General features: G+C 48.1%; 1 protein-coding gene across 1 annotated transcript in view; it reads right to left on the bottom strand.

Annotated features, from left to right (window-relative positions):
* Positions 1-26,046, bottom strand: part of FGD3 (FYVE, RhoGEF and PH domain containing 3) — a gene marked incomplete at both ends in the record, with an annotated part of 32,424 nt that extends 6,378 nt beyond the window's left edge. Inside the window, 12 exons of the mRNA XM_080929501.1 lie at positions 2,841-2,903; positions 3,995-4,102; positions 4,705-4,735; positions 6,498-6,577; positions 7,475-7,567; positions 9,249-9,395; positions 10,227-10,285; positions 10,776-10,914; positions 15,008-15,164; positions 15,407-15,543; positions 17,791-17,880; positions 25,612-26,046. Coding sequence (XP_080785627.1) covers positions 2,841-2,903; positions 3,995-4,102; positions 4,705-4,735; positions 6,498-6,577; positions 7,475-7,567; positions 9,249-9,395; positions 10,227-10,285; positions 10,776-10,914; positions 15,008-15,164; positions 15,407-15,543; positions 17,791-17,880; positions 25,612-26,046 — 1,539 coding nt within the window. The remainder of the gene's footprint in view (positions 1-2,840; positions 2,904-3,994; positions 4,103-4,704; positions 4,736-6,497; positions 6,578-7,474; positions 7,568-9,248; positions 9,396-10,226; positions 10,286-10,775; positions 10,915-15,007; positions 15,165-15,406; positions 15,544-17,790; positions 17,881-25,611) is intronic.
* Positions 26,047-27,830: the final 1,784 nt, after the last annotated feature.

The raw sequence follows: 27,830 nt of genomic DNA, 5'->3' as shown, positions 1-27,830 counted from the left end.
GTAGGTTTCCTCTGTGACATGCCCTGTCATTACGCTCAGTGCAGGTCCACAAATGCCTCTGACCCATCCTGAGCTCACCAAAATCTCGGCTCAGCCAGGCTCAGCTCTGCTCAGGGAAAGAATCAATGGGAAAGCACGTGGCTACACTCAGATGGATTATCTGTTGTGGGTCTGTTTGCTGGATGAAGGGCTGGCCCCAGCGTGGTTTGGTAAGGGAAAAGGAAGGAAGACATCAGAACTGGACACTGGGCTGCTGTGGGGTGAATGTTGTAAACCTTCAAAAGGCTGTTTTCTAAAGCAGAAGCAGGAAAAGAGGGGCAGACCAGGCATCAAGTATGTCCAGGGTACCCATCAGGTCTAGTGACCATACCCTGATCAAGGCAGGCCCTGGGTGTGGTTTGAGGCCTTGTCTCTGGGGCTCCCAGCTCCAATCCAAGGAGATGGGAAGCCAAGAATAGTCTGCATTAGGTTACCGTGGAGCTTCCTCATCTCTCTCCAGAGGACAGTAAGGCTAGGGTGCACAGCACTGGCTTCAATCCAGAGCCAAGTGTACGTCCCTCCAGCTGCATCCTCCTAATCTTGGCACTGCCCCCCACTTATCCCCAGCTGTGAGACATCTCATATATAGGCACCACTGCTAATGCCCTTGGGTCAGTTCTGGGTACCAGTGAGTCTTTAAACAGTCTCATCCCTACCCTGAACCCCTGCCTGCCTGCAACTCCAGGAGCATGAGAGTTCCCTCAACAGAACCTCATCAACCCCAGGGATGGCATGAACAAAGAGCTAGCTTTCCCAGGCCTGGATGTCTTAGCTATCGGCTGGTTACAAGCAATGCCTCCATAGGCCCACTCCAGGGTCTGGACAGTTCGGGAACAGAGTCCAAGGCATCATCGATGGAAAGGTCATTAGATACCCTCCCTGGCTGAAAGATGTGGGCCTGGCTTGGGAGAATCTCAGACTATGGTGCAGCCACAACCCATAAGCATCAGGAAAGAGACAATCAGGATTGCATGGGTCTGGCTAAGGTCAACTTCATACATAAGGTTGACACTAGGTTATGTGGTGTGAGATTGAGAAGTATTTACCAAGGACCCTGGGACAAGCCATGGGGCTTCCTGGATGTAGGCCAAACTGGCAGTAGGTCCAGAGGCCTGGGCCTGGTGGAGCCAGGGCAGGCCAGAACACTGTTGGTAGGTGGCAGGAAGCAGACACAAGCAGACTAGTGCAGGAAGACACTGTGGGTGTCTAGATGTTTATTTCCCTCTTGGCTGCCTGTACCACGTTTAGACTTCCTGACTTCTGGTTTCAACAAAGCTCATCCTTAGGGTGCCTGTCTGCTCTGTGGGGGCCAGTCAGCAGCAAAATTCCAATCGGGGTCTCTCTCCTCTTGTCTAGTCCCTTTTTATTTTGACCCCCCTTGGTCTTTCCCCATCATACCCCTGAAATGTTTCAGCCCTCCCTCAAGCATCACATGATTCTCAAGGTTGCCTGACAAATGGCCAGACTGAGCTCACATGACTGAGGGACTTGGGGAAGCTGTGGTCACAAGGAAGGGGAACAGCAGTATAGTCAGGCCCATCCTGACAGGCCCTGGCCCCATACTGTTTGTGCACTGGGACCAATGTCACACCAGCCCTCCTCCGTTCTCTATCTCAGGTGCCTCCACCCATGACCTGTCCCTCGCTTGCTTCAAGGTACCTCACCCGGACTGACCTGAGCCTGTGTCCTCCTCTTTATGCAAATGAAAACCCAACAGTCAACAAAGCCTTATTCTCAGAGCTGCAGGGCTGAGTCTACCAGCTGTTCTGAGCTCCATTCGGGTAGCTCTTTCCTGTCTCCAGTGCAAGATCTGGGCTAAGCATGAGCAGCTGAGAGACAGAGGAGAGACAGAAGCAGAGAAGAGTCGCGAAGAGACAGAGATGGTTCGAAAGAGAGACATAGAGACAGAATGGGAGACAGAAAGAGGGGAGGCAGGTGAGCAGGAGAGAACACAGCACTGTGCCCCATGCTAGTGTCAATGGACCCAGGGAGAAGAGCTCACATCTGGGATGGGCTTGAGACCCCTTCCCCGGGCGGCACCTATCGCTCTCCCCGATTTAGTCGTCCATCCAGGACCCAGCAAGATGCGAAGCGGTGTTATCACCCCAGGCTATAAGTGAAGATATGGCCCAGAGTTGTCCCAACTGCTTTTGCCATGGGTGCTTATGAATGCCAAGCCCCAAAGTGATGACATGGTTCACTTGCGGGGCAAGTGCAGGTATGTGCTCCGGACTCTTAGACATCCCCAGATTAAAATAAAGACATTCCCCTCAAGTTCCCATGATCAGTCTCTAGCAGATAAGCACATGAACCCAGCTGCCTGGCCCTGAGAACACAGAGAGACAGAGAGAGTGAGTGTGAGAGAGAGAGAGAGAGAGAGAGAGAGAGAGAGAGAGAGAGAGAGAGAGAGAGAGAGAGAGGTGGGGAGCCCCAGCTTCCTGAAAACCTATTTACCACGAGTGACAAACCCGTCTTTACATTGCTGACATATCGAGCTGGTACCTCTTTCTTGCACCTTATCAAGGCAGAATTTACACACAGTAAACTCATAAGTATTCACACAGAGACCAGATGATACACATGGTTGTGCAATGTCTACCAACAGGCTCCCTGTGGCCTCTACCCCTGATACTCAAGTCTCCAGTACCTGGCCTCAGGTACAGCCTCACATCTGCACTCCCAGGCCCCAAGAACACAGGAGAGAGCAAGGCAACTCCCGGATCCTCACCCTCCAGGCTGCCTTGGTCTCAGCTCCCCAAGCACCTCCTACTCCTGCTAATCCCTGAATGTGGGTCACTCACCCCGGTAGTGCCCGCATTGCTGTCGGCTGCCCCTGCAGGTTCCACAGAGCTGGCACTCATGCCCTGGAAGAGAACAGAGATTGAGGTGGCTTCCTAGTCACACGGCACATCCTGGGTACCAGAAGACATTCCCTCCATCGATCACTTTGTGTATTCAGGCATAGTGTACGTGAGACAACTGGTCTAATGAATGCTAGGACTCAGGAGCCACACCTGAGTGGAGGGCACCTGGGTGTCATAAGGTGAGGCTGACTTGGCCCACCCTAATCCGGATACTGAAAGTCACACATAGTGGAAGGAGGAGGTGGTCCCTATGGATGCTCTATTCACCCTCGTGGTCTATGAAGACAATCATCAGGCTTTCTAATGCTCCATGCCCGCTGACTAACAACTGCCTGCTCTGTACCCTTGGTTTCTAAGTCATTTGCCCTCAAGGAATTTGCACGAACTTTCCTTCGAAGAGTGCTAACTTTTTTCCAAAATTACTCCAGGAAGCAGGAAAATGGAAGCAAACCCTAAGAAATCGGCAGACCCTCTGAGGACAGTAGGCCAGCCAGCTGCAGATGGGTACATACTGAGGAGTTCAGGTGTGCCAGCTGTTCCCTCCAGGTGCACCTGCTGAGTGTGATGATGAGTGTGGACAAAGCATCCAGTAAAGGTGGAAGGAGTGTGTGTGGCAGGGATGGGGAAGAGGGGACACACCCCTAGTTCCTGTCACAACTGTGTCTTCTTATAGCTCTGGGGTGACTCCACAGGGGATGCAGAATAAAACAGCCCTACCCCTGGTACTCCTGGCAGAGGGCATTTAGGGAGAAAAATGTAGTCACAAAAAGACAGCCACTTGCTGTTCAAAGTGGAGTGTCAGAAGGGTGCCATGACCTGAAGAAGTATCTCAGGTTCTGTAGGAAGAAAATAAGGTCCCTTGATGCTCATGGCTGCCCTGCTGGAGGAACAGAGATGACAAAACAGCCCAAAAGGAACGCTTCCTCTACATGGATGCTAACCTGCAAGGCAGCAGATCTGTCGGGTGCCAGCGGAGGTCAGTACAGGGCCAGCAGGGAACTATGTGCAAGCTGTCTGCATCACACCCCTAGGCCTCTCTTTCTGGCCAACAGCTGACCCCCACTTCCCCCTGTCCCAGGCTGCTGACTCACAGGCTGGTCTGGAGACAGGCTGGGCTCCTCATCCTGGCCACAGGCACCGCTGAAGGCCCTGAAGGTCTCACTCTTCTGTCTGTGCTTCTCCACAGTGGCCTGAATAACCTGGACACACAGCAAAGCCACAGGGCTGTCAGAGAGCCGGGGAAGGACACCGAGAGCTCAGAATTCAGGTGTCCACAGAGCACCCCTGGCCATTTTATTTAGTCCAACTCTCTGCCTTGGATCCAACAAGACCAAAGAGACTGGTTCCAGAAAGACAACACTTGGCTCAAGGCCCCTCATGGCCCTTTCCTTTTCCTTACTTGTGGAGAAGGGACTCTAACAAGTAATTGTACTGAAAGGCTTGTGGAACCTGAAAGCCTGTATGAAGGCACCCATGGTTACTGCCACCCTTGAGATGTGAAGATGGGAAGTGACTAGGGAAGAGTTTCCGGGTCATGTGGTCCATATGAAATGGCCGTAGTATAATAACAAAAGGATGTAAGCCATACTTAGTGATGCAAATCTGAATCCCAGCCTCCAGGAAACCAAGGCAGGAGGGTTGAGGGCTTGAGGCCTGTGTCGGTTGCTAGCAAAACCCATATCTCAAAAACACAAGAGCTGTCCAGGTAGCTCAGTGGCAGGGAACTTGCTGAACAGGCCCCAGACTCTGGATTTGATCCACAGGAGGAACAGACAGAGAGACCGAGCTTGAGAAGCTCTACCTGAATCCACTCTTTCTTCTCTTCTTCTGTCCTACAAAGACAAAATCAGTATCTCAGCAGTCCATCCTTGGATACTCTCTGTGTTCCTCCCCGGCCACACACTGTCTTGTAACTGCAACTCCAGGCTGGAGAGGTGGTTTCGGTGTTTAGAACATGCGTGGCCCGATTTCAGCCAGGCTCATCTTGCAGACCAGCATCACCCCAGCCCTAGTAGGTGCAAAGCTCTCGCTTCACAGGTGGAGTGTGACAGACATTCCTACACACAGCCAATGAGAGTTCAAGCTTACAGGATAATGTGAGCTGATAGAGCAGCTCCCTGAAGAAGTACATCTCACAGGGGCAGCAAAAAAGCCTCTGTGTACACACGCACAAAAGCCTAAGTATGGGGACTGTTCATAGCAGTCTGCAGAAATGAGACTCCGGCTGTCAGTGTGGGACCCTGTGATGGTTTTCCAGACAGGGTCTCTCTAGGTAACCCTGGCCATCCTGGAACTCACACTGTAGACCAGGCTTGTCATGAACTTAAAGACCTTCCTACGTCTGGCTCCTAAGTGCTAGGATTAAAGGCATGTATCATCACACTCAGCTCCTGTTGATCTAAAAAAAAATTATAGTTTATTTAATTTATTTTTGTGTATATGTATGGGTGTAAGTGGTACCTACAGAGGTCAGAGGGCAACCCCCAGGAGCTGACTTTTTCTTTCTATGCTGCCAGTGCCACCAAAGGATGAAACTCAAGATACCAGGTTTGGCACCTTAGTAGGTTTCTTCTGCCTACAAAGCCATCTCATCGGTGCCAGTTAATAATATTGGCAGGGATCAGGCTGGTCTGGGAAATAAGTGAGATTACTGGATGAATCCTGACACATTGACTGAGAACAGCAAGGTGAAGATCTGGTGTCTGTTGATTATTTTTGTTTTGTTACGTTTTACACTGACACACAGGAAATTATCTAAGGAAGAGGAACACTGGTTGGGAGAGTGTCTCCATCAGATGGGCCCTGTAGGCAAGTCTATGGGACATTTTCTTGATTAATGACTGATGTGTCAGGAGCCAGTATACTGTGAGTGATACCACCCCTTGGCAGGCTGTCCTGGGTCGTATAAGAAAGCAGGCTGAGCAAGCCATGGGGAGCAAGGCAGTAATCAGGTTCCATGATTTCAGTTCCTGCTTCCAGGTTCCTGCCCTGACTTCCTTCAGTGGTGGACGTGACCTGGAGGTGTAAGTGAAATGAGCCCTTTCTCCCTAAGTTGGTCTCAGTCATAGCATTTTGCTACTGCAACAGAAACCCTAACCAAGACACATGCTATGTGTAATGGTCCATCTGTTTGAGCGTGTGTGTATACATGTTCATGTGTGCACACCTGTGTAGAGGACAGAGGTCAATATTATGTGTCTTCTTCAATCGCCATTCACCTCGCTTTTTGATACAGGACTTCTTACTGAACTTGGAGCTCATTAGTTCTACTAGGGTAGCAGAGAGCAAGCCTCAGGGATCGGCCTGGCTCCACCTCCACAGCACCGGGGTGACAACACAACACACCGCTGTGTCTGGCTTCTTCTGTGAGTGCTGGGGATCTGAACTCAGCTCCTCATGCCATGTTCCAAGCACTTTACCCACTGACACATCTTCCCATCTTTGGTTTAAACGCACGTGCATGCACCACAGGCGTGCGTGCATGCACGCATACGTGCCAGATGTACTGAAAGGTTGTTGCATTCAGTAAAAGAAACTATCCACTACCATCGCAGGTCAAGTATGTCCCTGCAGCTGCAGCTGCTAGTGCCATACCGAGTCTGAAGCTCCAGGGACCTTTTTCTTCCTGTTATGATGAACGTGCGGGCAGCATTTGGTTTCACACTATCTTGCACCTGTAGAACGAGAGCACAGAACAGAGCAAATGAATACAAGTCACCATGTTAACTGTTCTTTAACACACACCTGAGCTCTGCGAATCAGCGGTATTTATTTATTAATTTGTTTGTTTGTTTGTTTATTATCCTGTGGAAGTATCAGAGTGACTCCACAGACTCCCAGACCTATAATGTGGGGATACTGAGGCTCAGGAGAAGAGCAGAGTCTTGCCCATACAGAGCTGGGCCTTGGGCTCTGAGTTTAGACTGCTGCTTTGCAAATGCACCTGCCCATTAGGCCTGCTTCATTGGCTGTCCCCAGGTAGCCCTGGCTCAGCCTTTCCCTTCCAGCATGCAGGGCTTTGCCTCTCAGCACAGCCATACCCCTTGGGAGGGATGAAGATCTTATGAGATGCTTGACTCTGTCCCTCAGCAGGTGCTTGAGCCCACATGGGCAGTTGCATGGTGAGTTTAAAGGTGTGCACTCAGACAGAATTGATGGAGTAGTGTCATATCCTTATAGGCTCTCAGATTTAACCCTTTTCTATCAGCACAAAACCACAATGCCAGACAAGTAGGCCCACACTCCATTCTAAATTAATGACCTGAGTTTCACTTCTAGACCTATAATTGGGTCTTGAGTCCTGTCCTCACCACGTGACAGCCTACCTTGTGTCTACGTGACCACCATGGCTGTGAACTTTAGTCCCAGTCTCCTGTTCCCTTCAACCTGAGGTCATCAGGGACCTGGCAGAAAGTATAATCCAAGACCATGGGAACACTGCCCATTCAAGGATAGTATACCAGGACCAAGATGCTGTCTCAGAAACCTTTGAGCCACAGAGATGACCATCAAAGTTATCACTGATTTTACCCCTTCCAAGGCATAAGAGGGGAAGTGAGGAACCCACCCACCTGGAGATCAGAGATGTCCATTTTCTCCCGTACACTGAACTTCTGGCCCATGAGCCTTAGTTTGGGTACACAGTAGAGCATCACGTTGTTGAACTGTAAGAAAGATATCATGGGGAGTGGTGTCACAGGGAGCCCCTCACAAGGGACCCATATAATCTTTACTTAATGTCATAAAGTAAAATATAATTTTTAAAAGTTGTGCACACGCCTTCAAGCACAACACTCAAGAGGCACATTCTGAGCCTATAATGGACAGCAATGGTCCCACTAAATACCAGAGACTAACAAAATCCCAGTTCCAGAAAGGGTTACATCTTTTGGAGTTGTTGGCCATTGAGGTCCAATATACACCAAATAGTACAAGTCACTGCTAATGCTCTTGGTTACCCTCCAGAACTTGGTGATAAGATGCTACTGCTGCAAACACCACATACTTAGTCTCCATATGGAACATGGAGAAATCAAGTCAGAACTAACCTGGAAGCTTCAACCCCACTGGATAGCTTCTATATTGCTGAAAGATGCTATACACTTTACCAAAGGAGAGACAGGAGCATAAATCATACCCACATGTGAACCTTTAAGCTACCATAACAACTGGCTCAGCAACATACACCTGCTGGTACAATAAAGGCATGAATGTCAAGGGAGTGACCAATCACTTTTGACTGGGTTTAAGGCCCATTCCACAAGATGAAACACATAACCAGAGCTATTATTCAGCCAAGAAACAATGGTTAGGTATGTCCTAGGTAAAAAAAAGGAAACTTGTAACCGGAGAGATGGCTTAGTAGTTTAGAGCACTGACTACTCTTCCAGAGGTCCTGAGTTCAATTCCCAGCAACCACATGGTGTTTCACAATCATCTATAATGGGATCTGATGCCCCCTTCTGATGTGTCTGAAGACAGAGACAATGTACTCATATAAATAAAAAATAAATGAGATAAATAAACATATCCTGAGTGTGTGGATGGGGAGGGGGAAAGAAACTTGCAAAGATAGCTACTTATTCAAGAATAGATGCTGGGCTATGAATGTAAGCCAGTGGTAGGGTATTTGCCTAGCAAATGTAAGGCCTTGGGAAGAACCAAGAACAGAAAGAAGAGGAAGAAGGAAAAGAACAAGGAGGTAGGGGAAGAAGAGAAGTAGCTATAAAAAAAGAACTGTGGAGGTTAGAGAGGTGGCTCTGTGGTTAAGAGCACTGACTGCTCTTCCAGAGGTCTTGAGTTCAAATCCCATCAACCACATGATGGCTCACAACCATCTGTAATGGGATCCAGTGCCCTCTTCTGGTGTGTCTGAAGACGCTACAGTATACTCATCATATAAAAAATAAATAAAATCTTAAAAAAAAACAAAAAGAAAAGAAAAACATTGTGTCTCTTCCTGTATGTAAGGTACTTGGATGGATTCCTCACTATAATTCCTTCCTGTCTTTCCCCTCCCTCTAAACCAGAGCTTGGTTCTGGGACAGTTGAGATCTTGATGTTTGGCTACAATTCTTTATATTTTGGTTGCTGGGTTACTCCTTAATTGTTAGCAAGGTAAATGAGAAAGAATCGAAATGCTGGATACAAGAATATAAATATAAGATGCTTGCAGAAACCAGGACAGAGCCATTAGCAAGAGATACACCCCCCCAAAAAAAAAACCCTATCTGCAAGAGGCTACAGAAGAACCTCCTCACTATGCTTCTGAGTCTTTCCAGTACTATCCAGGGTATGAGAAGGCAGATGAGGGAGTTCTGTGCCTGGGACGGCAGCCTGGCTCACCAAGAAGAGGTGTCGGTCCTGAGTGGTGCCGTTCTTGGCTGATAACTTCTGGATGTTTCCCTCCTTGATCAGCTCATTGGCTGGGTTAACGATGTCCTCCTCCCCACCCAGCTGTTCATACACCTCTAAGAGCTTGTGCATTTTCTCCTGCAAAAGACACAAGACCCAGGGAATTGCCATGGATCCAGAGGTGAGCAAAGGCATGCTCTGCAACTATGACTGAGTCCACAATAGCAATGAAATGACTGCCAGTGAAAAAGGAGGAAAACACAGGGTGACATTTGAGCTGGGTATTAAAGGGTGACTAGAAGAAGCTCATCATTCGGAAACTAATAAATCACAAACTTCTGTTGCTATGTGTCAGGGGCTCTTCTACACTATTCATATTTTAATTATTTAATTCTTATACTCTTATGAAGTAAGTGGCATGGTTATCCCCAATTTACAAACAAGGAAACAGGCATGCAGGAGTTGGTTGAGTCACTATAACCCAGACTAGGCCAATCTACGTGTTACTTTCCCCAGGCTTGGTTGGGGAATCACAATGCCCAAAGGTACAATGGGGACAAGGTTGGCAGCTCATGCCCCAGCTCTTAGTTAGAATCCAACACTATTCAAACTAGAACCGAGTCTGGGACCCTGGAGGGTGAGAAAGAACCCATGTCCTTGCAGGAGCTGGCAGGTATATAAAGGAGTCAGATGTCATCATGGTATGTCCCGGGGAGGTGGGGAATGCATCTGGCTTGCATTGGGAAGGTGTGCATATACCTACCTGGTTTGTACACAGAGAGACTGAGCATGCCCTTGTTATTACTAGGTAGTACTGGGATATGCTCCTGGCATGTCCTGGGGAGACTGGTATATATGTGCTCACTGATGGGGCCCACCGGGAATCAGGGGTGAAGGCACTTGCTTATATGGCCCACCACCTCACTCTCCCTGCATATTCTTTGCTTCCCTACAGCAATCTGAACTCACCATCTTCCTAATGGCGGCGTTGGAGTGGTCAGCAGCTGTGGAGATGAGTTCCAGGGACCCTGCGTGAGGAGAACTGAGTGAGCCTGGGCATGTGCTAATGCCTCAAGTTCTTACAGGATAGGCTGGCACCGATGATGTCATGGCTTCCAGTGGGAGACCTTGTTCCTGCATTTGGCCTTTCTCGGCATGCCCAGACTGTGCCATTTGCTAAGCCTGCTGGGGCCAATGCCAAGTGAGACCCCCCCCATTCTCTTACACAGTACCCACTCTGTGCTGCCCACCAATTACACTGGTCATGACTCCTGAAATAGGAACGCCCTCACTGAGGGGCCCAATGCTGGGCCTAAGCTCTGGGTGGAACCAGTGTTTGGCAGAGCCTTCCCAGATAGCATCCTTCCATGTGACGGGAAAAGACTATATCACTATCCTAGTTATGAGTCTCTCTGTCTCTGTCCCTCTTCCCTCTGCCTTCCTCTGTGTGTCTCAGCCCAGGGTTCTCAGTCTCCTTCAGAGACCACCCCCCTCAGCCATTAGGCCACCTTCACTTACTCTCAGCATCCTTCCGGTCTGGGGCATCCCTGGGGAGCCTCTTTAAGTAGTCCTTGAGCAGCAGCTCATAGCGGGGGACCCTCTGCACAGGCTCCAGCATGTGGTGCTGCAGTGTCAGGTTCCCACACACCTCCTGCTTCTGGGCAGACAGAGAGCACACACAGGGTCACCATAGGGTCTCGTCCCTGGGACTGGCCACCACAGTCCCCGGAGGCTGCCTGGAGCTTCCTGATTTTCAAGACACGATTGGCATAGACCACATCTTATAGCTAGGGAAACTGAGGCTCAAAGGTGCCTAATGAGGGAGGAACTGCAACTCTCTGGGTGGGCAGGCTTGGGTTGAAGACAACAAATCCCAGGATAATGCCTCTCCTCATGAGGGTCGTTGAGAGTCCTACCCCTCCTAGGCTGGGTGCCCTTCTGCAGAGTCCCTGCATGATTAATGGCAGAGAGAGTAGGTGGCTGCTGCAACCCTACCCCCGTTTGCTCTCTATGCCTCCTCCCCCTCTAGATTCCAGCTCCCCTCTTGCCAACACTCCGGCACCTTCTTGCGGCAGACAGTTCACATCCTTCATCCTGCACACAAGCTCACCTGTGAGGGCTGCTAGCAATCTGTTACCTCTGCGCTCACCTTGGGCTCTCCGCCATGCTGCCTGGCTCTTCTGCCTCTGCCATGCTGACAGCTGAGACAGCCTGCTGTTTCTCCCACTATCTGCGGCTCTGCCCCTAGCAACTTCAGGGCCCCAGCCACCCACACCTTCCTCGGGCCCCAGAACAAAACTGGAGGTGGACCCAGAACTGTCTAGGATCCAACAGGGTCTGGGGATTTGAACTCAGGTTCTTGTGTTTACACTGAAGCACTTTGCCCACCAAGCCATCTTGTCAGCCCCTAAATGATGAGGTTTTTGTTTTGTTTTCCGTTTTTGAATTTTTGGTTTTCCAGACAGTTTCTCTGTTTAACAGAGCCCCGACTGACCTGGACTTAATTCATAGACCAGGCTTGAACTCACAGAGATCAGCCTCCCTCTGCCCTCCAAGTGTTGGGATTGAAGGCATGCACCACCACCCCTGGCTTTTTTTTTTTTTAATTAATGTTGTACTTAAGTTAAAAAATAAAATCTGAGTGTTGGTTCTGGAAAGATGGCTCAAAGGTTAAGAACACTTAAAGCTTAATTCTAGCAACTACATGACTAGCCACCATGGGAAACTCTAGTTTCAGAGTTTCTGATGTCCTCTTCTGACCTCCTGGGGCACCAGACATGCACACAGTTCATAGACATACATGGAGGCAAAACACTCATACACATAAGACTAAAACAAAGCTCTTGCATGTCTGGTGCTCACTTGCCGTCCCAGTGCTGGGGAACACTGGTAGAGGTGGAGGTCAACACTGACCTCTGACCTTGACATGCACATACACAGATATGAGCACACGCACACATATGTATGCACCTAACACAAATTGTTTCAAGCAAGAATAAAGGGAACACGTGGGATGGTTATCCCCAGGGCTTCAAAGCATCTCCCTGCTAGAAACTTAAGAATAGAGTCAAGGAAGAAAAAGGCTTTGCTCCAGTGAAACTCACACAGAGGCACAGCCTAAATCGAATCACAGCTAAACAGATAAGCCCCAAAACCAAGGGGTAGCCCATTCCCTCAAGAGGACAAGGGCAGAGACTGTCCTAGAGAGAAGGACTCATCCTGATAATGAGAACAGCCTGTGTCCTAGTTTGGCTTAGGAACCACAAAGAGAAGAGGGCAAAGGAAAATTTCAAGTGCATCATTGGGATAGCTGGCAACTGTGTGGTCTGTGAGGAGATGGTGCTGTGACAAGCCGCGTGGGGGTTCTTGATTTCAGTCACCACGTGGGTGTGTGGGAGATATTCTCCCTCACGCTTAGTGATGAAGACTTCAGTGTCTGCAGATGTGTTACAAAAGACAATGGCATCATATGTGCTTACAGATAAAAGGAAACAGGACAGAATGTAACATCTGTAAGTTTTGTCTTTGTGTGGTCATTCCTGGGTATGCTATATGCATGCATAACTCTGGCTGAAACTAGTTCTCCTCTAGGCTTGCTTATCAGACCCAGAACAACCAGTCACTGTGACCCTACTGTGATGGTTTGCATATGTTTAGCCCAGGGAATGGCACTATTAGAAGGTGTGGCCTTGTTGGAGGAAGTGTGTCACTCTGGGTGTGGTCTTGGAGACACTCCTCTTAGCTGCCTGAGGATGCTTAGTCTGCTCCTGGTTTCCTTTGGATGAAGATGTAGAACTCTTAGCTCCACCTGCACCATGCTTGCCTGGACACTGCCACGTTCTCACCTTGATGATAATGGACTGAACCTCTGAACCTGTAAACTTGCCTCAATTAAATGTCCTTTATAAAACTTGCATTGGTCATGGTGTCTGTTCACAGCAATAAAACCCTAGCTAAGACACCTACCCTCAACCCCACGTACTAGGGTTCAGACACTTGCCACCACGCCTGCCTTTACCTTGTGTTAGAGATCCAAACTAGGTTCTTGGCTCTTTTCTCTAGGCTTACAAACCCTTGGTAAATGGATTTCTCGAAGGCTTATAATTTAAAATACGCTTTGGATTAAGCACAATAATCCTCTAGAGACCAAGTAAAATTTGATGGTCATTTGATCCCATCTTATCCAGGTCTAGGCTTCTTGGTCTTGGCCAGGGACATTTGCTAAGGAGAATTTTCTGTTGTGGGCCATCCTGTGCACTGTGAACCTGCCCCCAAATTCCACCCTCCAGGTATAAGAAGTCAGTAGACACAGATCAGGTCTTTGCAGAGAATGGCTGAACTGTGGTGAGGCCAAGGGGCAGAACCTTGGTTGTGTTTATTAGGCGGTACCCACTGTTCAGGGACAGCATAGTGCTGAGGCAGCCAATGCACACAACTGTCATCCCAATTCCAGGGGTGGCTTGTCACCTGAGGACCTGCTGGACCTGAGAGCCTGGTCTGCTCTGTGTTAACAGAAACAGTGGCCTGTGCTCAGGCTGAACTCTGCCTTGCTTTCTGGAGGGATGTCTGTGGCTCTCCACAGCACAGATGAGCCTTGTACTCATGCTTATGTGAGACTTTAGTGTCACAGTGTCTCCAGAGGACTGGAAAAAGGGACAGTATAGCTGCTCAAGCATGAGTTACTGAACTCAACCCCAAAATCCATATAGAAAACACCAGGTGTGCTGACGCAGGCTTGTAATGCCCAGTGCTGTATAAACTGGGCATGCAGGTACACACTTTTTATGATACTAGCTCTCAGAAGATAGAGGCAGGAGAATTTGAAGTTCAAGGTCATCCTTGGCTACATAGGAAGTTCAAAGCCAGCTAGATCTAGAGCCTTTGTTTTATTGTTATTGTAGTGGTGGTGGATTTTTTGGTTTTGCTGTTTGTTTTGTTTGGACATGGTCTTACTATGTAGTGTTCTCTGGCCTGGAACTTGCTATATAGACTGTCCTGGCCTCAAACTCACAAAGATTTGCTTGCCTCTGTCTCCTGAGTGTAGCGATTAAAGGCCTAGCCTGAGACCCTGTCTGTGGTAGTTTGAATATGCTTGTTCTATGGGAAGTGCTACTATTAAGAGGTGTGACCTTGGGGCTGGAGAGATGGCTACGTGGTTAAGAGCACTGGCTGCTCTTCCAGAGGTCCTGAGTTCAATTCTCAGCAACCACATAGTGGCTCACAACCATCTGTAATGAGATCCGATGGCTTCTTCTGATATGTCCAAAGACAGCTACCATGTACTTACATACATGAAATAAATAAATCGTAAAAAAAATATTAAAAATTTTAAAAATAATAATAATAACAATAAAAAGAGTTGCAGCCTTATTGGAGGAGGTGTAGCCTTGTTGGAGGAAGTGTGTCACTGTGTGGGTGGACTTTGGAGGTCTCTTCCTGTGCTCTGTCTCCGCCCAGTATGGCTGCCTTCAGATCAAGATGTAGAACTCTCAGCTCCTCCTCTAGCACCATGTCTGCCTGCATGCTGCCAAGCTTCCTGCCTTGCCAATAATGGACTAAACTTCTGCAACTGTAACCTAGCCTTAATTAAATGTTTTCTTTTATAAGAGTTGCCTTGGTTGTGGTGCCTTTTCACAGCAATAAGACCCAAACTAAGACACTATCTTAATACAAACAAACAAACAAAAACAACAAAAAAGCCCCAACCTTTTGAAGTTTAAAAAAAAAAAAAAAAGTGCATGCCACACTACCTGGATGGTGTGGATGACATCCTTAAACTGCGGAGAACGCTGGGTCCACGTGCTCACCAGCCCCATTGCTCTGTCAAAGTTCTTGACATACTCGCCATACATCTTCAGGAATGGGGCCAGTTTCTGCAGGATGTCTCCAAGACGAGGCTTTGTATCCCTGTGTGGACAAGCACGGTCACCGGATGAACGATTTAGGTGGTACGGTGCTAATGCCTCGTGCTACGGTGCCAAACACATTGGTTACCCTCTCTGAGCTCGTTCACCGTAGAAAACAGCATGTTACTGGACATGGCTGAGGACCAGTCCTCCAGGAGACAGAGCCCACCCACAAGAACCTGCCAGGCTTCCAGGCAGATGAACTCCAGGGTTAGGGCCCTGTGGTCCCTGGACCACACTTACCACTCCTCTGTGATCCTCTTCTGCAACTCAGGCAGGAGGAACTGCCCATGGAAGCGGTAGATGGAAGAGATGTTAGAGAAGACGCCAGTGGTGACTTCCGGAGGGATCCCTGCTTCTGTCAGCTTGGTACAGAAAACCTGAGCACAGAGAAACCCCACAATGGCCTTTGAGTATGGGCAGCTCCGACACCTGCCACATAATGGGTTCTTGGGCTCCTTTCCATTTTAATTTAAAATTTGTATTTTACTTTAGAATATGTGTGTGTGTGTGTGTGTGTGTGTGTGTGTGTGTGGTGTCTGTGTAGTGTCTGTGTGTCAATGTGTGGCATGTGTGAATGGATGTGGTGTATGTGTGTGTAATGTATACACCTGTGTGTGTATGTGTGTTTGTGGTATATGTGTATGTAATGCATACACCTGTGTTGTATAGTTTTATGTGTATGTAGGAGTGTGTGTGGTGTGTGAGTGTGTGGTGTGTATGTGTGTGTGTGTGGTGTGTGAAAGAGAGAGTGTGTGTGACTGTGTGTGGTATGTGTGTAGCACATACACCTGTGTGTATAGTTTTATTTTTATAGGAGTGTATGTGGTGTGTGTCTGTGTAGTATGTGTGTGTGTGTGTGTGTGTGTGTGTGTGTGTGGTGCACACACCTGTGTATGTGTGTGCAGAGGCCAGAGGAAGACATCAGTGTCTGGCTGTCACTACCCACCACATTCTCTCAAGGCAGGGGTCTAGAGCTAGGTTAGCAACCAGCGAATCCCAGCAGCCCCTCTGTCTCGAATCTCCACAGTGCTGGGGTGCAGGTATGCACTTTTAAAGGATCTCTTTATGCTGAGGAGTGCTTTGTCTGAGTTATGTCTGTGTCCCAATTGTGTGCCTTGTACTTCAAAGCCTCTGGAACTGGGGTTACATATTGTTATAAAGCCCTACATCAGTACTAGAAACCCAGATCCCAAAGCCAGACAGATCCTCTGAAGATCAGCCAGTGCTTTCAACAGTGGAGCCATTGCTCCAGCCCCCAAGTGTGCATGATTTACATGGGTCCTGGGATTCAAACACAAGTCTTCAGGTTTACACAGAAAATACTGGGCTGTCGGTGTTGACTAGTTTCAGTGAAGGGGAGAACTTCAGTTGAGAAAATAACTCCATAAGATCCTGTTGTAAGTTATTTTCTTAACTAGTGATTTGTGGGGGAGGGCCCAGAGCACTGGGGGTGATGCCATCCCTGGGTCGATGGTCCAGGGTGCTCTAAGAAAGCAGGCTAAGTGACCCATGAGGAGCAAGCCAGTAAGCAGCACCCCTCCAGGGTCTCTGCATCAGCTTCTGCCTCCAGGTTTCTGCCCCATGTGAGTTTCTGTCCTGACTTCCTTCAGCGATGGACTATGATGTGGAAGTGTAAACTGAATAAACCCTTCCAATCCCAATTTGCTTTTGGTCATGGTATTCCACCACAGCAACAGTGACCCTGGCACACCCTCTTACCTACGTCTCTCTCACCCCACTTAGGTTTTCTTAGTGAACATCAGAGCTAGAATCCTCCAGCTTTAAGCCTTACTCAAAACCTGCCTGCAGCTGAGGATCAGGGCTGAGGCAGGAGCAATGCCTGCGGGTTGGGGAGAGATGTCTTTCTGAATCACCTCCTCAGAGTGGAAGGGGACTGTCCCTGGCTTGTTAGGGGCAGGCAGGAGCCACTCCCCTCAGCAGGCCTGGTTTTCCTGGTGCTGTTTTCTGTGTTAAGGAGCTTCCCATTCCTTCCTGGGCAGGGATGTATAGCACCGCTGGCCCAGCCATGGATGTTTTATGTGTGCACTGTGCACATGACTGTGTACTTGACTATGGAGGCTAGAGGGCAATTTCAGGTGCCTTCCTCGGGTACCATTCATTTTAGGGCTTTTTGGTTTGTTTGGGTTTTGGGTTTTTTTGTTTTGTTTTGTTTTGTCTTTCCATTGAACCTTAATCTTGCAGAGTAGGTAAGACAAGAGAGAAGACAGGGCTGTCTGGACAGCAAGCTTCAGGTATCTATCTCCACCTCCCCAAAGCTGAGATTACAAGCATTGCCCACCATTATTTGCATGTTTAGATGAGTTATAAGATTCACACTCAGGCCCTTGTGCATTTAAGGCAACCACTTGACAGACTTAGACATCTTCTCCCGACCCCAGCATCCATTCACGTGTTCAAAAGCTGCCTCCACCATGAAGTGAACATATGGAGCTTCTGCCCCAGAGCTGTGAGCACTGAGGCCAACATGCTTCCAGGCCAGACTTCACTTCATCAGAATGTTGGTATTTGTCATTCGGAATCTAAGCGTAATACCCAAGCTGTGTGCAGCGACGGGTGGTTTGAACTCAGTGTGAGGAGAACGGGATTCCCAGCCTCTGGATTACCTGGTCCAGCAGGTGCAGCCGCTTCACGTAGGCTTCCTCTGTGTGCAGGAGCTCCTGGGCAATGTGGAGCAGCTTCTGTGGGTCAGAGCACTGAGGAGAGAAGAGAAGACATGTCATTGGACAGGTGCTCCGAACAAGGCTACTCACGGTATATCAGGATGCCCACGGGACAGAGAGAGCAGAAGGAGGCTCCTGGTTTTCAGATGTGGTACTTGGTTCTCCTAGATGCTATTTCCAAGGGTGGTTTTATGAAAAGCACAACAGTTTCTGCCCATCTCCTGAAAGCTACTACAGTCTAGATGGAACTCTTATGTTTCTGGACCTCCAACTAGCGAGCAGCCAAAATAACCACAGCAGAATCTATTGCACAGCTCAATGGAAGAAAGTTTGCCTACCATGCGCAAACCTGGGGTTTTATCACCAGTATCAATAATACACACACACACACACACACACACACACACACACACACTATTGTAAAGTGACATCAACAAGACATTAGGCCAACAAGCTGTAGATCCTCCACAGAGACACAGAACAATATATAGATAAGATCATGTATGAGGACTGTAGACACAAACTGAGCAGCCACAGTACCTACAAATATAGTCCAAGAATGGCATCCCAGGGGAAAGTGGGAGATGCCTGTCTTAGTCCAGTTGTTTGGCAGATAACAAAATACCTGTGCTCCCCCCACACCAGAGCTCCTCCCTCACCAAGCTCCTCCCACGCCAAGCTCCTCCCTCACCAAGCTCCTCTCTCACCAAGCTCCTCCCACACCAAGCTCCTCCCTCACCAAGCTCCTCCCTCACCAAGCTCCTCCCATACCAAGCTCCCCCCACACCAGAGATCCTCCCACATCAAGCTCCTCCCTCACCAAGCTCCTCCCACGCCAGGCTCCTCCCTCACCAAGCTCCTCCATAACCAAGCTCCTCCATAACCAAGCTCCTCTCTCACCAAGCTCCTCCCTAACCAAGCTCCTCCCTCACCAAGCTCCTCCCACGCCAAGCTCCTCCCACACCAAGCTCTTCCGACGATACCAAGGTCCTTCCCACACTAGAACTACTAGGCTTGCAGGGCAGAAACAGAAAGTTCAGCCAGGCCCTGATATGTCTGGTTCCTCAGAGGTCTACCCACAGGGATCTGGGACTGTGGACTCTATCTTCCATGGATAGAGAGCAGAAGAAACTAGAACCAGAGTAGGAAAGCCACTGAAAGCAAAAGCATTAGACATCTAGTTCCGCAGACAGATGCTCCGAGATCTCCAGTTGTGCCAATGGGTAAAGGCTTTCGCTGCCTAAAGCTAGCACACCCACTCAGCCAAAACTAAAAGCAAGAAACAAAACATATAAACCATACACAGAGGCAGAATGTGGTCCAATCAGAGGAAGAAGGCAACTCCCAAACTTGACCCTAAAGAAACAGATTTGGGGGCTGGAGAGATGGCTCAGCAGTTGAGGACACTAGTTGCTCTTGCAGAATTTGTGAGTTCAGGACCCAGCAAACGCATAGTGGCTCACAACCATCTGTAATGTGCTCTGATGCCCTCTTCTGGCTTGCAGGTGTATGTGCAGATGTAATACTAACAGACATAAAAACAAATCTTTAAAAAAGACAGCCAGATCTGGGGCTCAAGGGGGTTGACTCAGTCAGTAAAGTCCTTGTCACATAAGCACAGGAGCCTGAGTTCAGTCCTCAGCACTTACATAAACAGTCAGGCATGGTGACATGCTATTGTAATTTAAGTACTGGGGAGACAGAGACAAGTAGATCCTTGGTGCTCTCTGGCCAGCCCACCCAGACCCCAGTGAGAAACACTGTCTCAAAAAAACCCAAGGGATAGTATCCAAGGGATGATATTAGGTTGTACTATGGCCTCCATACACTGGCACACATACGTTCCTATGTACCTGTGCACATACAACAAGATCTAAGAATTTCCTAATGGGAAAAACCCATATATTTGTCATAGAGGTGCTCAGAAAAAAAAATCAAGAACTAGAGTAAGAACAAGGAACACCATCAACAGGGATAAAAACAAAACCATTCAAAAGAATGAAGTGGACATTCTGGAGTTGAATAGCCTGCGGAACTCATAGAGAAGATCGAAAAAACCAGCAAACCTGAAGAGAAGCCGTTCAGACCAGTAAAGTTGCTGTGATCTTTCTTCTCTTGCCTGCTTGTGCCTGTGCATCCGTGCATGCAGTGCCAACGGCGGCCACAAGAGGGCATTAGATTCCCCAGGACTGGAGTTACAGAAGGCTGTGTGCGCTCGCTATTGTGTGGGTGCTGGGAATCAAACCAGGTCCCCTGGAAGAGCAGCCAGTGCTCTAACCACTACACCATCTCTTCAGTGCCACATCCTGCCTCTTTTTTTTTTTTTTTTTTTTGAAATTTAATCATTTTTATTTTATGTATATAAAAGTTTTGGCTGCATGCATACATGTGTACCAGATGTGTGCCTAATGCCTGAAGAGGCCAGAAAGAGGGTGTCATATCCCCTGGAAATGGAGTTACTTATGGTTGTGGGTAATGGGAACTGAACTCCAGGTCTTTTGCAAGAGCAACCAGTGCTCCTAACTCAAAAGCCATCTCGCTAGCTCCCAAAGAAGTCACTTAAAATCAGTCAGTGGAGAAAAGCAAAAAAAAAAATAAATAAATAAATAAATAATAATAATAATAATAATAATAATAATAATAATAATAATAATAAAGAAAAGAATCAAGATTCTAAAAGTGTTGACTTTTCAGGACACCTTTGGGTAAACCAAGATCTCTATATGAGAGTCACGGAAGGTAAAAGACAGAAAGCATTTGCAGAAATGATAACTGAAGACTTCCTCAATGTCAGGAAAGAAATGACCACACAAGTTCAAGAAACCCAAAGAACTCCAAGTAGAATACGAAACCGGCGGCTACCTAGTTCATGCTTATAAGCCTGGTGATCACGAGGCAGAGGTGGGAGAGTAGTGAGGTGGAAGCCAGCCTGGGCTACACAGAGAGAACCTGTGACAATAACAAAGGAGAGGGTACACCCAGGCACCCTATGCTAAAAATATCTAAATGTCATAGGCAATATTAAAAGGAAGAGAGTGATGTAAGAGAAACAGGCTGGGACTAGAGAGATGGCTCAGTGGTTAAGAACACTGACCGCTCTTCCAGAGGTCCTGAGTTCAATTCCCAGCACCCACATGGTGGCTCACAACCATCTGTGATGGGATCCGATGCCCTCTTCTGGTGCGTCTGAAGACAGCTACGGTGTGCTCATATAAATAAAATAAAATTTTTAAAAAAGGAAACATATTTGTAAAGAGAGAGAAACAGCCTGTCTCATTTCCAGGGGCTTCCATGAAATTACCAGGCGCTTCCTCAAGAGATGTTCCAGAAGGAATGGACTGATATTAAGTCTGCTGAGGGAAAAAACATTGTTAACTGAGGCTACAGTATCAGGTGAAACTGTGCTTCGAAGACAGGGAAATTAAGATTTTTCTAGAAAGAGATGGGACAGGTGGCTGAGCAGTCAGAAACACTTGCTCCTCTTGTAGAAAAGAACAGGGTTTTATAACCCCGGGCTTACAACCGTTTGTAACACTGTCTTCTGACTTCTGTGGACACCAGGTATGCGTGTGGTGCCCATACATACATTGTGGGCAAAGTATTCACACACATAAAATAAGAATTTTGAAGAATTAATTTTTTTTAAAGCAAAGGCTGAAGGAGTTACTAGACCCATACTTAAAGGAAAAAGAATGGTACAATGAGTCCTGGGCCTAGAGAGATGGTTCATCAGCTATGAGTTCTTGTTGTGCTCCCATGAAGACCAAGTTCAGATACCAGCACAAATGTTCAAAGAGGTGTCTTGCCAAAGAGGTAACAGAGCCAAAGGGGATGAAGACAGGAGGATCGCTGGCTTTAAACCTGATGGAGAAAATATGTCCCAGGTTCAGGAATAGACCCTAACTGTACTGGCTGGTTTTATGTCCACTTGACACAAGCTGGAGTTAGAGAAAGGAGCCTCCCTTGAGGAAATACTTCCATGAGATCCAGCTGTAAGGCATTTTCTTGATTAGTGATCAAGAGGGGAAGGACCAGTCCATTGTGGGTGGTACATCCCTGGGCTGGTAGACCTGGGTTCTATAAGAAAGCAAGCTGAGCAAGCCAGGGGAAACAAGCCAGTAACCTCCCTCCATGGCCTTTGTATCAGCTCCTATCTCCTGACCTGGTTGAGTTCCTGTCCTGACTTCCTTTGGTGATGAACAGCAATGTGGAAGTGGGAGCTGAATAAACCCTTTCCTCCCTAACTTGCTTCTTGGTCATGGTGTTTTGTGCAGGAATAGAAACACTGACTAAGACACTGACTAAAAGGAAGAAACCCAGAATGGTAAAGAAGGACACCTGATGTTTTCTCCTGATCTATGCTTGTACAGGGACATGCAACCCCTCCCCCCAAACACAGACACACATATACCAACAGTGAATACATCTTTGGGTGGGAGGGAGAAAGGTAGAAGGTGTCCTTCAGTTAGAAACATCAGGCCCAGGCTGCAGATGTGACTGTGTTAGTAGGATGCTTGCCTAGAGTGCAGGAATCTCTAGGTTCAGTTCCAGGACCTCATAAACTGAGTGTGGGTGTGGTAGCACATGCTTGGAATCCTGTCACTTAAGAGCCTAAGGCAGGAGAAGTATTCATTTGGTGTCATTGTGGGTTACACGGTCTCAGAAATAACAAGAGAAGCTTCACATCTATCTTCAATGGCAGACGAATTTGAGACAATCAGTAACACAAAGGGGAGGAGGGGAGGAAGGCCAGAGCTTTGCCAGCATCAAGTCAAATGTAGATTTAAATGTAGCTTTAAAATGTTTCAGTAACAACAATGGTCACTGCACATAAAGCATCTACGAATATGCGTGCACAAAAGAAAACTGGAAGGAGTCAACCTATGTCACTATAAAAATCAGTGAAACACATGTGGAGAAAGAGGGAAAGGGACGGACAGAAACCTTAGGAGCGAGTGACCTGCCAGTCCTCCTCCTTCAGTAATGACTCTACATACAATCATGTTAAACTCCTCAGAAAACACACACACACAGATTAAATAAACCAAACAAGGCTGAAGCTGGGTGTGGTGGTGCTTGACCATAATCACAGCCAGAGGACTGAGCTGAGATACCCAGGCTATGAGGCAAGTTCCGGGTCAGCCTGAGGTATAAGGTGAGTCAGCCTCCCTCTGTCAGTGTCTCTCTCTCTCCCTCCCTCCCTCCTACCGCATCCCACACCATCCAGGCCAGTTGATCAGAGTAAGCAAGAGAGCAAACAATTATGCGAGACAGATCTCCTGAAACTTCGGCAGGCCTCAAACTTCCTGTGTAGCTGAGGGTGAACTTTAGCTTCTAATTCTAGGATTGTAGGTGTGTGGTGTCGGGCTTCCTCCATCTTAAATATGTTCTTTACAAGAGACTCATTTTGTGTCTTTGCAAATCAGGACACACAGGGATAGAAGCGGGAGAAGACAGAAGATATTCCATGCGAATGGCAACACCTCCCCCAAAATGCCTTATTTTATAGCAAACAAAATAGGGTGTTTGCCACTAGACCTGGTGGCCTGACTTTAATCCCTGAGTCCTATATGGTGGAGGGGAAGAAACCTCCACAAAGTCGTCCTCTGACTGTCCCACCCCCTCCACACACTGATTTTTAAAAAAAGAAAAAAACAAAAAACCCACACATTTTTAAAAAACCAAAGTAATTACAAAGAGCATTGTAAGATAATTTTAAAAGTCACCAAGAAAATATAGCAATAAGTGACATAAACGGTGACTGCTGGATGGAGAACTAACCAGCAACAGATCCATAGCTAGAAGCCTCAGTACCCAGCTTTCTGTAGTGGTCAGAACATCTAGACAGAAGGTGAATTAAGAAAAGCCATGCCTTGGAGAACAGTGTAGTAGGCAGTGTTAACCTTACAGAAGGCCTCACCCAGCAACAGTGTAACATGGGATGAACAATGCTCACTCAGCAACAGTGTAACATGGGATGAACACAGCTCACCCACCAACAGTGTAACATGGGATGAACACAGCTCACCCAGCAACAGTGTAACATGGGATGAACACTGCTCACCCAGCAACAGTGTAACATGGAATGACCACAGCTCACCCACCAACAGTGTAACATGGGATGAACACAGCTCACCCAGCAACAGTGTAACATGGGATGAACACAGCTCACCCAGCAACAGTGTAACATGTGAGGAACACTGACCACTCAGCAACAGTGTAACATGGAATGAACACAGCTCACCCAGCAACAGTGTAACATGGGATAAACAATGCTCACCCAGCAACAGTGTAACATGGGATGAACACAGCTCACCCAGCAACAGTGTAACATGGGATGAACAATGCTCACCCAGCAACAGTGTAACATGGGATGAACACAGCTCACCCAGCAACAGTGTAACATGGGATGAACAATGCTCACCCAGCAACAGTGTAACATGTGATGAACACTGCTCACCCAGCAACAGTGTAACATGTGAGGAACACTGACCACTTGCTGCATAAAACCAGTCTTAACAAAGTCAAAAGGGTGGAAATTATTCAAAATATCTTTTTCTGTCACAATGGAATTAAGCCAGAAAATGGGAGAAAATCCACAGCTACAGGCAAACTAATAGGAATGTACTCAGGAGGCAGAGACAGGATCCCAGGGCAAACTAGTTAGCTACACTGGCCAAATAGAAGCACTGTTTGTGGAGAGTGGTCCAGGAAGTTGCCTAGCGTTAGGGCCTCTACGTATACACACACACCTGTCCTTCCTCACACCTGTCCTCGCACCCTCACGTGTGTATATGCCCCCACACATGTGAACATGCTCACACTCAGACACATAAAAAGTCAAATTAAAAAAAAACTGCTGAGAATGTAGCTCAGTGGTTATCCACCACACACAAGGCCCTGGGTTCCATCTCCAGCACCAGATTAAAAAAATACTAATAATAAGAGAGAAACAAAATCCTAAAACAACCTAACAGTACATAGTGAGAAACTAGCAGAGCAAGGGTAGGCTAACTAAGCCCAAGGCTAGGCCAGGCGAAGGAAGGAAGAAAGATCAGATCTAAGATAAAAGACAAAGAATGGAAAAACAATTTCAAAAGAGTAACTGAGACAAAGTTGGCTTCTGAAAAAAGCTTAAGAAAATGCACAGACTTCAGCTAGGGGGCCTTAGAAAAAGAGAGGATACTGGTTTCTAAAGTCAGAAACGGAAGGGGGAGTGTTAGCACAACTTGTGATGTGGAAAAAAAAATGAGAATGAGTTATGTTGTGCTAACAAACTGCACAACCTAGAAGAAAAAATGAATCTTCAGAAATACGTGGCTATTCAGTCTCCCGAGTCATGAAGAAATACAAGTCTCCGGGAAAGAAGCAACAGCAATGAATAAGGACATTGAATCAATAATTCCAAATTTCCCTGCAAAGGATAAGGGACCAACACGGCTTTAATGGTAAATTCTACAACCTTTTAAAGGAGAATGAATTCTCTCTTTCCCTCTCTCTGACACACACACACACACACACACACACACACACACACACACACCAATGAGGAAGAGACCACATTCAGCTATTATGAATGAGTACACTCAAGGTATCAGGGTGCCCTTCCAAGCCTTTTCTTGTAGACTCCATCCCAGGAGTCCCCTTGTGTAAAGTGAAGTGAGTGGGTACACTTCCTGAGCACAGTGTGTGGGTGTTACACACCACAAATCTCTAGCACTGCCCATGTACCCCATGTTGGATGTAGAAAAAGGAAGGCTTTACCTGAGTCAAGCGGACATCCTCCTTAGGCCTAGACGGGGTGACCTTGGGGTCAGAGTCCTCACCCACGCCACTATCTTCCTCCTCCTGGGGATTGTCCTGTGGGATCCGGTTGTCCACTGCTGTCTCAGGGTGTAGCCCCAGGATGGCGGGGCTTGGGGAGCCCTCACTGCCCTCTTCACAGGGGAAGTTCTCACTGGCCACACTGGAGGATGGACTCTCAATTCCGCTGTCCCTGTTGGGGATCTTCATGGCCCCACTTGGCTCCCCCAGGGAGCTGTCCTCTGCAGAGGCTGAGCGGCCATGAGCCCCTCCTTCTGGCCCAATGGGAAGTGCTTGAAACTTCCCTAGTGGGGAGCTTCTGGGCCCCGCCTCAAGTACCCCAAGAGGGGAAATGGCTTCTTCTTGGGGAGTCGAGGAGCTTCTACCCAATTCCATCTTCACAGCCAAACTCCCTGGGCTCTGCTAGGAGGCTAGCCAAGGGCTTCCTGTTGGGGAAAAGCAGCTCAGCTCAGCACAGTCGTTAAAAGCAACTCTCAGAGAGTCAGCCTCAGTCAGCCTCAGTCAGACCGTGTAGGCTGAGGATCTGTGGGAAATACTACTTCACAACACCCAGTTGGGTCCTATCAAGACAGGTTTTGAGGGAATGGCAAAGGGAATGTTTTATCTAAAGAGTGAGTTTTTTGTTTTGTTTCTTTAGTTGCATTTTAAAAAGTAATCCTGGGGCTGGGGAGTCAGTGGGGAATCCCATGCAAGCATGGGGCCCTGAGTTCAGAGGCACAGCACTGGTGTTAAAAGCTGGCTGTGGTGGTGACTGTCCCTGTAACCCCTGTGCTAGGGGTGGGGCCATAGAGACAGCTGGATCCTGGCAGCTTAGTGACCAGGAGTGAGAAACCCTGTCACAAAATATAGAGGGAGACACAAACATGATCCTTGGCCTACACACACACACACACACACACACACACACACACACACACACGTATGTTTGGGAGCACTCCACCTCCCCACACACAGAAGTAATTCTGTGAAAGTGTGTGAAGTTCCTAGGGCATGAGGCTTGAGAGGCTGGCTGAAGGGCAGCAGCTCCCTTTTACAACACGCTTTCCTGTTCCCACAGCTTTTTAAACCCTGATGTTCCCGGGGGATGAAGCCAGTGTCCAGACCACTACAGGTAGTTCACATCACACCTATACACCACACAAGGAGACAGAGTCAAAAGTCAGTTCTTAGAGCTCAAGGAGTTTATCAACAGCTCTAGGAGGGTCAAAGGTGAGCCTGGATTAGAGGAAGACAGTTCCTGAAACCACCTTGACCTGACGTTTCAGAGCAACGGGGTGAGGGGGAGCTGGTAACACTTACCTGTTGCCCAACACTGTTGCCCAATGAGGCTGTCAGGATTTGATGATCAGGCACCTGCTTCTTCCGGGGCTTTGGAATTGCCCAACAGAGGCTAGAACAACCTATTAAAATGTCTTGCCCAGATCATTGAAAGTGGAGTTGTTTAGAAGGTGCTGGAAAACAAGAGAAAATGGCGTTTGGTTCAGACCGAAGCCCTAGTTCTAAAGGAAGGAGCTGAAAGCAAGATGTCTTAGGCCTCCACCCACCATAGCAGACCCAAGGCAGGACACAGGCTTCCTCAGGGCAGATGGGGAGCACAGAATGGCCCACTGTCAGTTTCTAAGACCAACTATGTGACCCAGGAAAGCCAGGATGGTGCCCGTGTTGGTGCCGGTGGGCACACTGTGCTCTGGAGCCAGAGATTAGCAGAAATGTTTAGGAGAGTTCAATGCATCACCACCCTCCCTAGTCCACCCAGCCGAACTCCCAGCACTCACCGTAGAGGCCCCACGCTCACACGCAGTAGGGATCTTAAACACCCACACACAGAGGCTACGCTAATTCACTCGGTAACTCACCCACATTCCCACTCAGTGATGTGCTCACACGGTGCCCCACCAGACCACACACACACTGTCAACGCACTCGGTTCCCGAACTGGACACTCCGATACACACACGGGCTCTCACACACTGGCTCTCACACACTCACTCTCTGATCGTCCCCAGGCTGCAGCTTGTCTCCTCACTTCCTCCTTCTCCGGAGAGCAAAGTTAGAACCATGGGTGTAGGCTCCTGTCCTCCAGCCACATCTGACTGCCTTGCCTCTGGCCACGCACAGAGTCGGTGGAGTCCCCGTAGCTCTGGGAGCCAATAGGCCAC

The sequence above is a fragment of the Micromys minutus genome, assembly GCF_963924665.1.
Source record: "Micromys minutus genome assembly, chromosome: 1".
NCBI lineage: Eukaryota > Metazoa > Chordata > Mammalia > Rodentia > Muridae > Micromys > Micromys minutus.
This window is presented reverse-complemented; position numbering and strand designations above follow the sequence as displayed.